Raw genomic sequence first — 13,796 nt, 5'->3', positions numbered from 1 at the left:
CACAAAACCAAAATGACTTAAAATACTGATGCTACAATGCAAAGGATGCAACATGAGGCACGATTTAACCAAACAATGGATACAATGCAACATGAGGCACGATTTAACCAAACAAGTTTATTCTGTAGGAAGATTTAAGTGCAACTTATTTACACATTGTGAGTGGCCATGCTGCTTTGCAGGCCAGATGTGTTTTGATGCCACAGTCATCTCCTGCACAAGTGTGCACACTTATACTGGGGGATGCAGGTGGCCTGCATTTCTGGAAAGCAGCATGCATTTTAAGACACCACATTATGTTGTTGATTTCCATTGGTAAAGAGCAAGGGGTGATCTACCAGAGCTAGTGCAAGCCTGTCCCATAATAAACTGGTGTAGCATTTACAGAGGCTTCGAACTTCTTGAGCCACAAGCTAGCCTCCCTGCTAAAACTCAGATTTGTAATACAGTGGTGCCTCGCAAGACAAAAAGAATCCGTTCTGTGATTCTCTTCGTCTAGCGGTTTTTTTGTTTTGCGAAGCAAGCCCATTGACGGATTAGAGGATTAGCGCTATTAGCGGCTTTTAGCGGCTTATCGGATCAGCTGATTAGCGGCTTAGACAAGGGGGGGGAGGAAAAAAACCCCGCAGGAACTCGCAAGACATTTTCGTCTTGCAAAGCAAGCCCATAGGAGATTCGTTTTGCGAAGCACCTCCAAAACGGAAAACTCGTCTAGTGAGTTTTCTGTCTTGCGAGGCATTCGTCTTGCGGGGCACCACTGTACGTAGTTGGCTAAAACAATTTTGTACCGCACCTCAACAATCTGGAAGCGACTGTAAGATCCCCGGACAGCATCTGGTTCTTAAAAGCCTCTGCTCTTTCCTGAGCCTTAGTCAAGTAGACTTGCATAATTTATTCTAGCAGAGCACGGGTCATAGAACCAGTTTTGGTTCCTCCTTGCAGTTTTTTTGTGGAAGGGTTCATTCACTTCCTTTTGTCTCATTTCTACGCACAGGTCTCTGGCGTGTGGTTTTGTTTTGGTGTCTTTACACTGTTCACCACTGAATCGGAACAAATATCAACTGGATTTTCTGTGGATTGATGTTTGTTCTGATTCAACAGTAAACTGGGTTTTCCTCGCGAAAGTTGCAGAGCAAAAGGGAAACCTTGGATTTGTATACGGGACTTGTTGGGAAAAAGGGCACTGTGGATGAGCCTTGTATTTAACTTCAAATGCCTGAAGTGGTGCTTGTAGCCAACATAGTTCCACAAAATGAGGGGGAAACGGGGGTCTGAAGAGTCCTGTGTGCTCTTAATGGAGCATGACTATGGCTAATTCTGAAAAGATTGCAAGCAGCCTCATTTTCTGTTGAATTTTCAGATAGATTGAAATTTTGTGGCTCCTACATTTTGGAAGCACTCCCCTACCCCCAATCTTAATATTCTGTACTGGAGGGTATGCCAACCCCTTTTGAGAAACACTGGATTCAACTCCACTAGTGCTAATTCATTTGACCCTCTAGAGTAAATTTAAGAAACAGGCTGTCTGGGCTAGACTCCCAATTCCCAACATCAGGCTTGCTTCCTGAGCTTGTGAGCTGAAGTCTATTGTCTGGAAGACCTTACGTTTCCCATCACTATTCTAGAGACCTTGTAGTTTCCGAAGACCAGGAAGGCAGGGTGGGTGGAGAATTAATTCTGATCAGAATTAAACGAGTTGCTATACCTTTTGTTAGGAGACAGATCTAACCACCACCATACAGACCTTTTTTCAGTCTTTGTTCTGCATGCCAGCGGGTGGGTGGAGGCAGGGGCAAAAGTAGGAGGAACAGTGAATGCAAGTTTGCTTTTGCACAGTAGAATAATAGAATCTTAAAGAGTTGGAAGGGACCCAAGGGTCATCTAGTCCAACCCCCTTGCCAGTAGGCAAATTTCACACTCGATGCAACCTTTCCACTGAGGTAAACAAGAATTCTTGGGCATGTTTCATTGAGGCAGCACTTGAGGTATAAAGCAGGAGGCCGTACATGAGTTCAGAGGGCCATATAAAGAGGCTTGGAGGAAGATTTGGTTGGTCCCTGGCTTGAGGTTCGAGGTTCCCCACTCTCTCTTCCATAATGGTCTGGGAATACAGTCGTAGCCTGGTTGCCAAACAATGCATTCTGGGAGTCCTGCAGCCAATCAGAAGCTGCGCTGGACATTTGGCTTCCAACAACCGGAGCACTCCCAGTTTTCAATCGTTTGGGAGCCGAAACGTTCAGCAACTAAGCCGTTTGAGATCCAAGGTACGACTCTACTGCCTTCAGTAAACAATCTGGGAAAGACTAACCTTAGAAATGGTGTGTGGATGAAGCAAGTAATGTCAAGCTAGCAAAAGTGATTAGTTTGGCTAGGTCAATAGTTCTTTGGATAGATTCTAGTTGCCTTCAAGCTCCCAGAGCTGTTTCCCTCTCCCAATTCTGTAAATCGGTTGTGTGTTTAAAGAACAGCCTAGATACAGTCATATGCGTTCATTTGCCATGTGGCTTGCAATAGACCGTGCTCCTCTGTTTGGGTAGCCTCAAAGCCTGAGGTGGAGGCTCCTTGAGTCTCCTTGAAAATAGTGCAGGGTTGCTTATTTTGGGTCTATTCAATCCCTGCAATTCCTCCCCCCAGAATCTGCTCTGTTCAGTCACTGGGGTTGTCTGGCTGGTTGTTTCGCGGTACCAGGAAGACTCCGCCATCTGCCGTGAGCTGCAGCACATACTCTTCAGGGGAGTAAGTGTTGCCAGCTTCGTCACGCAACATGCAAAAGACTTGGTGGTAGAGAGCCCCCAACTTTTGCTTGGTGAGCGCCAGGGTCCTGTTAAACTCTCCTCGGTCCTGTAGCAGCCGCTGCCGCTCGCAGCTGAGCTCCTCCAGCTCCCGCTCCAAGTGAACCAGGGTCTCTAGCTTGCGCTTGCGGCAATTCTGAGCCGCCACTTTGTTCTTGCCGCGCCGGCGGATGTCTCTGATCAGAGCCAGCTGAGGCTCGCTCAGCGGGAAGCGTGTCACCAGCTCGTTGAAGTCGTCCACGGGCAGGTTGATGATCTTCTCGACTGGGAAGGGGATGTTCATGGCAAGGGCCCGCCGCTCGTCCCGACTGCACACCAGCTCCCCACGTGGGCTCCGCCCTTTCTCCAAAGAATGTTCCAGGGGTGGTTTGGCGCAGGGCAACTCTGGCACGGGGGGCAACATTGGGTAGGGTGGTGCATGGTCCATGGGGTACAGTGGCGCATACTCTGCCCTCTCCAGCCCCTCTGTCTCTAGGGACTCTGCATCGCTGTAGTTAAGGGACAAGCCAGAGTCTGATTCCAAGTCCTCTTGGGGCTTGCAAGGGCCTTGTGGCCCATAGCAACTGGCCAAGTCCCTCTCCAGCACCATCCCTGGTGCCCCTTTACATTCGTCCAGAATGGCAGGTCCAGGAGGCTCAAGGGAGGACGAGATCAGCATGCCGGTGTAGCTGTAGACAGTGCAAGGGCCTGGCAGAGTTTCTGGGAAGGGGCGCTCGTATGCTGGAGCAGGATGGCTGTAGGAAATCGAACAGTCCCCCATCTCTGTGCACGGCCCGTAGCTGGGAGGTGGCACCATTGGTTGTGCATGGCCGCATAAGGCAGGGTCATAGCAGCTTTCAGCTGGCATCTCAAGGCCCTGCAGGGATGAGAGAGAGGTGCTGAGCACAGGCTTAAAAGTTCACACAGATTTCCCTGCATACAAGGGTGTAGAGTCACAGCTGAGGCTTAGGAGGAGGGAAACACCAATCAAGATCCAGAGTAAGGGTCAGCAAACTTTTTCAGCAGGGGGCCAGTCCACTGTCACTCAGACCTTGTGGGGGGCCAGACTATATTTTTTTGGGGGGTGAATGAATTCCTATGCCCCACAAATAACCCAGAGATGCATTTTAAATAAAAGGACGCATTCTACTCATGTAAAAACACGCTGATTCCTGGACCGTCCACAGGCCGGATTTAGAAGGTGATTGGGCCAGATCCGGCCCCCGGGCCTTAGTTTGCCTACCTGTGATCCAGAGATTCAGAAAGCAGAACTTAGAACCCAGGAATTCTGGCTCTTGTTCTAAGCTGCTTCCCGACTGCTGATCCCTTAAGTTCCAACTTCCATGCAAATGAACTCCTGTTCCCCCTCTCGGTTTAACTCCTTTGATTCCACCTACACCTTCCCGTTCCTTTTCCAACAGAGGCCTCCGTAGGTAGCAGCTTTCTCCTAACAATTTTCTCTCCCCAGCCATCTATTTACCCAGCACGTTGCTCTTTGATGACTGAATAGGTGGTGTTCCAGTCTGAGCATCCCTCAGTCACAACCCTCATCTACTCATGGGCACAGCCTTCTGCTGCATAGCATGCTATGCAGGGGCAGAAGAGGAGCGAAGGAGCCCCTGCGCAGGTGCCTACCTGGCGGAGATGGATGGGTTGATAGCATTCCCCCTAAGAACAAAAGGGCGATTCATCTCATCAGACAGATCCCGCATTGTGCACCGTTCCTCCCCACCTTGCATCTCTCCAGGGTCAGGTGCTGAATGGGGCAGTGTTGGGAGAGTCATCATGAAGGAGGCAACTGTGCGCAATGGATACCTGCCACTCTGCAACTGACTTGGTCCACGCCTCCGCGGAGGACCTAAACCCCCATGCAGAGCTCCAACGCTGTCTAGGATGCTACATGTTCTTCCTTCCTCTCCCTAACAGCTCCTCCTTTTTCACGTTAGCTCTGAAGGAAACTCCACGGAGGTCAAGGAGACCTGCTCCCAGGCAAATGCAGAGAGGGCTACCATCTTTGCTTCAGCAAAATGTTTCCTTAGCTGGACACCCTGTTGGTTTTCTCCCTGGACACATTGTTTAGGAGCTGGGATGTCACGCTCTTGCAAGACATGGGAGGGTTTCAATCTTGCATTCTTCTGAGGTTTTGCAAAAGGACAAATAATGATAAAAGGAAGGCAGCTCCCCCCACTTTGAAGCAGCAGGGATGAGTGATGGAAAAGGAGGAGGGAGAGTAGAGAGGAATGCCCTCCTTGAAGGGAATGGCTGGAGTTCTTTTAGGGGGCAAGGTTAAAGGTAAAGGGACCCCTGACCATTAGGTCCAATCGTGGCCAACTCTGGGGTTGCAGCGCTCATCTCGCTTTATTGGCCGAGGGTCAGCTTCCGGGTCATGTGGCCAGCATGACGAAGCCGCTTCTGGCAAACCAGAGCAGCGCACGGAAACGCCATTTACCTTCCAGCCAGAGTGGTACCCATTTATCTACTTGAACTTTGATGTGCTTTTGAACTGCTAGGTTGGCAGGAGCAGGGACCGAGCAATGGGAGCTCACCCCATCACGGGGATTCGAACCGCCAACTTTCTGATCAGCAAGTCCTAGGCTCTGTGGTTTAACCCACAGCATCACCCACGTCCCATGGGGCAAGGATACACTGCAGATATTCATTGGTGGTTTCACTTGCTAGTTTTATAATCTCTAATACTAATGCTGCAGATGACAGTGCTTCCATCTCCTTCTAAAGCTCTTTGCTAGCCTGAGCAGGAGAAAGGCAAACAGGAAGCTGAGAGGGATGGGAAGGAGCCCTGTGGCCTTTCCCCTGGGGTGGGAGGGCTGCCCCTGCCCAAGTGCCACAACCTCCTACGATAAGGTTAGCAGACATCCCCGTTTCCCGGGGACAGTCCCCGGATTTACAAACCAGTTCCCATACAAAACCCATTGAAGTTGAAAAGTGTCCCCGGATTCATTGAAAAAAATCTGGTAACCTTAAAACTGCAGCAAAGGAAAAGGATCTCTCGATGCGTAGTTAAGGGCTATTGTGACATCAGCAGCCAATCTCATATCTACCCTTTCTGTTATGTCACAGAATTTGAACACTGGTGGGGGGCTTGCAAGATGTTCACAGTACTTTCACTACTGTCTCTCAAGTAGCACAACCACCCTGTTAAGGTAAGCCAGTATGATCATCCCCCTATTGCAGGTGAGTTGTGCATATATCCCCTTTGTTGCCTCTGACATAAGATAAATGAGCAGCACAGCATCCAGAGTGCAGAGGAAAATCCTGAACATCACCCCACTTTGCCTGTTAGAACCCTGAAGAACTGCATCAGACTATGATTGATTGCTGTAGGATCTAGGAAATCTGGTTGCCCTGTCTTGCACCTTGGAGAAACTGCCTATAGGTTTACATTATAATACCTGGCTACACCAGGAACTTTTAGCATGTCTTACTCTGGTGCATAGGGGACGCGGGTGGCGCTGTGGTCTAAACCACGGAGCCTTGGGCTTGCCACTCGGAAGGTCGCTGGTTCGAATCCCCGCAATGGGGTGAGCTCCCGTTGTTCGGTCCCAGCTCCTGCCAACCTAGCAGTTCGAAAGCACGTCAAAGTGCAAGTAACTAAATAGGTACCATGCCGGCGGGAAGGTAAACAACATTTCCGTGCACTGTTCTGGTTTCGCCAGAAGCGATTTAGTCATGCTGGCCACATGACGCGGAAAAACTGTCTGCGGACAAACGCCGGCTCCTTTGGCCAGTAAAGCGAGATGAGCGCCGCAACCCCAGAGTCGTCCGCGACTGGACTTAACGGTCAGGGGTCCTTTACCTTTTTTTACTCTGGTGCATATACTTTAGCATAAGTAATAGCAATTGATGTGGGTTGTATCTGTCAAGAAATCCTTGCTTGCTTGCTTGCTTGCTTGCCAGTTATTCCAATTCACAGGACAACATTTAAGGTGTCTAGCAGTGAAAGGTATTGAGAGGGAGGACGGGACTCAAGGTTTGATTTACATTGGAGATGGCCCATCTCCCTCTGTGCCAGTGAATGTCTGTCACCTTTCCAAGTCTTCTGAAAGCTTTCCCATGTTCAGCTGAGAAATGTGACATTGGCTCTCATTGGTCAGAAGGAGCCAGGTGTCACCAAATCCAATTCGGGCTCAGAGAGTCCTTTCAAAACTACTTCTGGCCCAGAGATGGAAGGAAGACAAAGTCACAACCAGAGAAGAATGGCTGATAAAGATGATGGATTACGTCGAAATGGTGAAAATGACCAGGAAAATCAGAAATCAAGAAGATAGAAATTTTACTAAGGAATGGGGAAAAAATATAATTTATCTTGGAGAACACTGTAAACAACTAAAAACTTTGGCAGGATTGTAACAAAACTTGTAACGGAACAAGAACTATGGGAAAACAGGGATTTTTAAGAAAAAGGAGAATTTTATAAGATGCAGTTGAAAAAAGATTCAGGTGGTAGCTGTGTTGGTCTGACGCAGTAGAAATATATAAACAAATAAAAAAGATGTCTAGTAGCACCTTAAAGACCAACTAAGTTTGTTCTTGGTATGAGCTTTCATGTGAAAGCTTGGTATGAGCTTTTAATATCTGAAGAAGTGTGCATGCACACGAAAGCTCATGCCAAGAACAAACCTAATTGGTCTCTAAGGTGCTGTGGGTTAAACCACAGAGCCTAGGGCTTGCCGATCAGAAGGTCGGCAGTTCGAATCCCCGCAATGGGGTGAGCTCCCGTTGCTTGGTCTGCTCCTGCCAACCTAGCAGTTCGAAAGCACGTCAAAGGGCAAGTAGATCAATAGGTACTGCTCCAGCGGGAAGGTAAACGGCGTTTCCGTGCGCTGCTCTTGTTCACCAGAGCTGGTTTAGTCATGCTGGCCACCTGTCCCGGAAGCTGTACGCTAGCTCCCTCGGCCAATAAAGCGAGATGAGCACCGCAACCCCAGAGTCGTCCATAACTGGACCTAATGGTCAGGAGTCCCTTTACCTTTACCTAAGGTGCTACTAGTTGAAAAAAGGAATGTTGACAGAACTCATGGAGGGGCAGAGGGAAGTCCAAGGGAATCCTTTGTATGTATGATTATGATTATTATTTGAATATAAATGTAAACTGTAAAAATCAATAGAAAATTGGGGGGGGGGGAGAAAGTCCTTTAAAAAAAAGGCTGCCCTATGCAGCATTCTACCATCCCATCATCAGGGGTACAGACCTTGACCACTCACTGGGAAACTGACCATCCTCACTACTTACTCATAAGTAGACTGAGAACACTGTGGTGTTAGTAAATAGGTTAGAATTCGTCAAAAATTGGAGTGACTGGGTTCTTTTTGTTTTTCGGTATTCTGTTTGAAAATTTGCCTTACTGTCTTATTTGGGTAAAAATTATGAGAGAGGCAAACAACAGTATCCTCAGTGTGGGAGTCTGCTATAAACCTCCAAAGCCAGACAAAACATGGGATGACGTCTTATTATAGCAGATTACCAAACATTCAGAGATATAGTAGTCATGGGAGACTTCAGCTACCCTGATATCCATCGGGACTTGAACTCTGCCAAAAAAAATGTAAGGTCCAACAAATTTCACAACTGCCTTGCTGAAAATTTCATTTCCCAGAAGGTGGAAAAAGCAACAAGAGGATCAACTATCTTGGACCTGAACCTCACCAACGTAGTGAGAAGCTTGGGTGGAAGTGACCTACTGGGATCCATTATGCAAAGGGAGGGGAAAGCTGAGTGTAGTCGGATGCACAAACTCTGGGTTTTAAGAAAACAGATTTTTAAAATCTTAAGGAACTACTGGGTGAGATCCCGTAGTCAGAAATACTCAAAGAGATTAAGATGGATGGGAGTTTCTTAAAAGGTGAGATATTGAAGGAACAATTGCAAACGATTACGACAAGAAATTGAAGGAGGCGGCAGCTAAAGAAAGCAGTGTGGCTGCACAGGGAGCTTTCTGATAGGCTGGTGGGCTCTGAATGTTTTGATTACAATCCCTATCAGCATTGGGACTGATAGGAGTTCCAGTCAAAACATAAGCAGGGTGAAGGCTGAGATCCAGCACTTGTTCTTCAGTTGCAGAGACAATTACTTTCTGGGAATAGCAGTGGGACAGAGAGTTCTTCATGCAGTGACCACATGCCCTTTCTTCATCTCCCCTCTTGTTCGCTTCCAATCCCCACCAATTGCTAATTGCAGCGAAAACCTTCTCTTAGCTGCTGCCTTGGCCAGTTTAAGTAACTCCATGCCATCATCTCCATAAAGTTGTTCCCGATCTCAACTGCAACCTGCCTGCTTATCTGATACATTGTGTATCATCTGACCTGTCTACTGCAATTATTAAGTTTGCAGATGACACCACCATAATGGGTTTAATAACAGGTGGAGACGAATCAGCGTATAGAGGGGAGGTGCAAAAAAATCTACATGGTGCCTAGGGAACAACTTGCACCTTAATATCAGCGAGACAAAGGAGATGGTGTTGGACTTTCGGAGGAAGAGAGGAGAACTGGCCCCGCTGTACATCGGGGAGGGCTGTGTGGAGAGAGTCTCTTCCTATAAATTCCTAGGAGTTTATCTCAGTGAAGACCTTACTTGGAAAATAAATACAACCCAGGTGGTTAAGAAAGCCCAACAGAGACTCCATCTCCTCAGAGTATTGCGGAAGAACAATGTCAACCAACATTTGATGATCTCCTTCTACCAGTCAACAACAGAAAGTATCACGGTGTGGTACGCTGGTTTGACATCATCTGATAGGAAGTGTCTACAGAGGGTGGTGAATACAGCACAAGATATTATGGACTGTCCCATGAATCTGCTGGATGAAATAGCGGAAGAACGTTGCCTCAGGAGAGTGAGGAAAATTCCCAGGGAGGATTCACACCCTGGCCAGAACTTTCTTGATCTCCTGCCCTCAGGCAGAAGACATAGAAGCAGGATTAGTCGTACCAACAGGGCAAAGTACAGCTTCTATCCGTGGGCTGTTAGGCTGCTGAATGAAAAGATAACAACTGGGCAACTGACTTTCAGGTATGGTGGGTGTGCGTCAGTAAATGAGGGGAATTAAGACTAAGAGAGCTGAGTGGGGGGTGCTCGTGTAATCCCACTGTATACAAGTTGTACAAGTGATAATAAAGTATTTCACATTTCCAATTACCTGCAGTTCTGAGATGGAGAGGATTTCTTGCCAGGTGAGCTCCATTTCTCCTTGGGGGCCAAGTTCCCCCCCTGCCAGGGGATTGTGCAAGGGGAGGAAGGCTCCCCGAGGCCATCCTTGCTGAGGTGGGAAAGGGGGCATTTTGTCAGGCCGGGCCCTGCCCAGCCTCTGCTCCAGCTGGGTCCCCCCAAAATTAGCCGTGGCAGCAAAGTTCTGCAATGCAAAAAGAGAAAATGGGGTCAGGTGGAACTCAACCATGGTGAATCTTTCATAGGAAGAAGACGTTGGTCTATCTAGCTCCATTGTTATGTACTGAGTTGAATAGGATCCAAAATGCAGCAGTCTGATTGGTCCTAGAACAATAGGATCCAAAATGCAGCAGTCTGATTGGTCCTAGAACAATAGGATTCAGAATGCAGCAGTCTGATTGGCCCTAGAACAATAGGATTCAGAATGCAGCAGTCTGATTGGTCCTAGAACAATAGGATCCAGAATGCAGCAATCTGATTGGTCCTAGAACAATGCAGCAGTATGATTGGCCCGCAGGAGCCACCCAATCCAGCCCCAGGTGGAAGTGAATCCACAACCTGATTGGCCTACAGGAGAATCCCGGAATTAGCCAATCACATGCAGCCCATGTAAATAATGTATATAAAGCAGATATTGTGGGGGAACTTCCATTCCTCACTACTATGAGCTGAATAAAGAGCATGAAATCCACTCTCGACTCCGAGTATATTTCATCCATACTGCCTACACAGACTGTCAGCAGCTCTCCAGGGTTTCAGACCAGGGTCTCTCCCAGCCCTATCTACAGACTGACCTTGGACCTTCCTCATGTGAGGCCTATGCTTTTCCAATGGGCTCCAACAGTGTCACATCATCCCACAACATACAGCTGTTTGGAAGCAGCCTAAATGAAGCACGGCCTTCCGAAAAGGGGAGCAGGGGTAAGAGACCATGAAGTCCACAGCTAAAATGACCTAACTGCACATCAGGGCAATGTGAACCAAGTGCATGCCTTAGCACACTTCCCAGAATCCTTTGCAACTATTTAAGGATGTTCCTTGGCAGGTACATTGAGGTGGCAGCAGTATCTGAAAGGTGAACATTGGAGAACCACTCATTTGTGCATCTAATCTATTTCAGTGTACAGTGGTACCTTGGGTTAAGTACTTACGGTAATTCGTTCCGGAGGTCTGTTCTTAACCTGAAACTGTTCTTAACCTGAAGCACCACTTTAGCTAATGGGGCCTCCCGCTGCTGCCACGCGATTTCTGTTCTCATCCTGAAGCAAAGTTCTTAACCCGAGGTAATATTTCTGGGTTTGCGGAGTCTGGAACCTGAAGCGTATGTAACCTGAAGAGTATGTTACCTGAGATACCACTGTACATAACTACAACAGGTAAAAATAATAATCAGCTTTTGTTTCAGAGATGGGGGGCGGGAAAACCTGAAATAAAACCTCAACCCACACCTCCCATCCAGAAGAAAAATGCCACTACAGTGGTACCTCAGGTTACATATGTTTCAGGTTACATACACTTCAGGTTACAGACTCCGCTAACCCAGAAATATTACGTCGGGTTAAGAACTTTGCTTCAGGATGAGAACAGAAATCGCGTGGCAGCAGCGGGAGGCCCCATTAGCTAAAGTGGTGCTTCAGGTTAAGAACAGTTTCAGGTTAAGAACAGACCTCCGGAACAAATTAAGTACTTAACCCGAGGTACCACTGTATATGGGAAACATGTAATGAACCTGGGCAATGAAAATGGCAGATGAAAATGGACTGAATTAGATGTGAACACGGCTCTAGAGTTTTTGGAAGCACCAACATTTTCCAGGGACTTGGGGTAGCAGCCAGCAAGGTTAGTGGTAGACAGCAACCTGTATTTTGGGGTCTATTTCCTATAAACCTTTCACACACACACCCCGCGCTCCATGTCTTAGTCCCAGCTTGGCATGGCCCATCTGGTCCTTGATAAAACTCCCCCCCGCTCCCCACTGGTTCTTACCTCAGAGCTGGCTCTGTGAATCTGCAGCGTGCAGCTGCCTGGATTAGACATTCATGAAGCCACGAGGGTGCCCAACTCTGTTTCTGCAAGGGAAAGATAAACAGCCTTCTTATAAGCCACAGAATGCTTACTCTGGAGAGAAGGGCTGGGGTTTGGGGACTTTGTGGACTGGTAAGGCAGCAGGCCTAGAAGAGAGTAGGCAGAGATCAATACAGGGAGGCAGAGCCATAGCTATGGGGGCATTTTTTGCCCTAGGTGTAGCCTCCAGAGGGGTGCCATTGAGGCTCTCTCTCTCTCTCTCTCTCTCTCTCTCTCTCTCTCTCTCTCTCTCTGTGTGTGTGTGTGTGTGTGTGTGTGTGTGCGTGTGTGTGGCTTTTCTGTTATTGCTTTTGCCAAACTGAGTCTTTGACTCAGGTGAAATAAAGCCTAGTTTCTCCCCTGCAGAGAGATTAAAGAGCAGGTTAAAGAGAGAATGTTTCTGGGAATTTGGTGGGATAGGGCAGGGCAAGATTTGTCTTCCCACTGCTTTTTCATTTCCTTCTTTCTTTCTTTCTTTCTTTCTTTCTTTCTTGCTTGCTTGCTTGCTTGCTTGCTTGCCTAGGAGACTGGATTTTTCATGTTACCGTATTTTTCGCTCTATAACACGCACCCGACCATAACATGCACGTAGTTTTTAGAGGAGGAAAATCCGTAGGCATGCCACCCGTAGGCATTCCCTCCATAACACGCACAGAAATTTCCCCTTACTTTCTAGGAGGAAAAAAGTGAGTGTTATCGTGCAAAAAATACGGTAGTTTTTAAATTTGTATACAGTGGTACCTCAGGTTACATACGCTTCAGGTTACAGACTCCACTAACCCAGAAATAGTACCTCGGGTTAAGAACAGAAATCGTGCTCCGGCGGCAGCAGGAGGCTCCATTAGCTAAAGTGGTGCTTCAGGTTAAGAACAGTTTCAGGTTAAGAAGAGACCTCCGGAACGAATTAAGTACTTAACCTGAGTTACCACTGTATTGCCTTTCTACATTATGGTACTCAAGGCCGCTGACAAGCCTATTATGCAACGATAACCAAATACATCATTGTGCACCCAAGAATACTGCTGGAACAGACCCAAATTCTGTCGGGCCCTGCCATCCTCTTTAAGAGTGCTGGACTTTGGTTGGCGAAGACCTGAGTTCAATCCCTTGCTTGGGCTGGTCCCTCAACTTGCCTATTCTTGTGACTTGAATTTAATTTTAGCTGCTTTTGATATTGTGGTTTAAATTGTTGAAACCTGATGTTGAAGGGCAGGTAAAAAATTGGAGCAGCGGCCAGCCTGATACAACTTAGAGAGGTCCACAAGCAGGGCAGGAGAACAAAAGACCTCCATCCACACCCCCACCCTTTTATTGGTCCACAGCACCTGGTGTTCAGAGGCATCAAAACTGGATTTTTGCACTAAGGAAGTGTGGAAATGCAGGAAAGAAATGATTAATGGAATGACAGGTAAACACGCCACAAGCAGATCTGGGTGAATGCAGGATAAATGCTCATTATGACAGGGGTCAGCAAAAATTTTCAGCAGGGGGCTGGTCCACTGTCCCTCAGACCTTGTAGGGGGCCAGAATATTTTTTTGGGGGGGGGGGATGAAAGAATTCCTATGCCCCACAAATAACCCAGAGATGCATTTTAAATAAAAGGACACATTCTACTCATGTAAAAACACGCTGATTCCTGGACTGTCCGCGGGCCGGATTTAGAAGGAGATTGGGACAGATCCGGCCCCCAGGCCTTCGTTTGCCTACCTATGTTGTATGATCACCATGCAAACAAATCAGGATAAATGCTCAGCGAAGGCCAAATATAATCCAC

The 13,796-nt window shown here is 47.6% G+C and overlaps 1 protein-coding gene across 4 annotated transcripts in view; it reads right to left on the bottom strand.

The window, feature by feature from the left end:
* Positions 1 to 2,476: 2,476 nt before the first annotated feature.
* NFE2 (nuclear factor, erythroid 2) overlaps positions 2,477 to 13,796 on the bottom strand; it is a 49,553-nt gene continuing 38,233 nt past the window's right edge. The window contains exons 1-4 of one of the 4 annotated variants that reach the window (XM_083490313.1): positions 13,326 to 13,348; positions 11,944 to 12,026; positions 9,929 to 10,141; positions 2,477 to 3,648 (exon numbers count right to left, since the gene is read on the bottom strand). In XM_083490313.1, the coding sequence (XP_083346439.1) occupies positions 2,647 to 3,648; positions 9,929 to 10,141; positions 11,944 to 11,994 (1,266 nt within the window). In that variant the 5' untranslated portion in view covers positions 11,995 to 12,026; positions 13,326 to 13,348 and the 3' untranslated portion in view covers positions 2,477 to 2,646. Of the gene's footprint in view, positions 3,649 to 4,251; positions 4,384 to 9,928; positions 10,142 to 11,943; positions 12,032 to 13,325; positions 13,349 to 13,796 lie in introns of those variants that run through there. The other 3 variants (XM_083490312.1, XM_083490311.1, XM_083490314.1) reach the window with 3 other exon arrangements.

The sequence above is a fragment of the Podarcis liolepis genome (assembly GCF_965112155.1).
Source record: "Podarcis liolepis genome assembly, chromosome: 2".
Taxonomy (NCBI): domain Eukaryota; kingdom Metazoa; phylum Chordata; class Lepidosauria; order Squamata; family Lacertidae; genus Podarcis; species Podarcis liolepis.
Note: the sequence above shows the minus strand (reverse complement) of the source record. Positions and strands in the feature narration are given on the sequence as shown.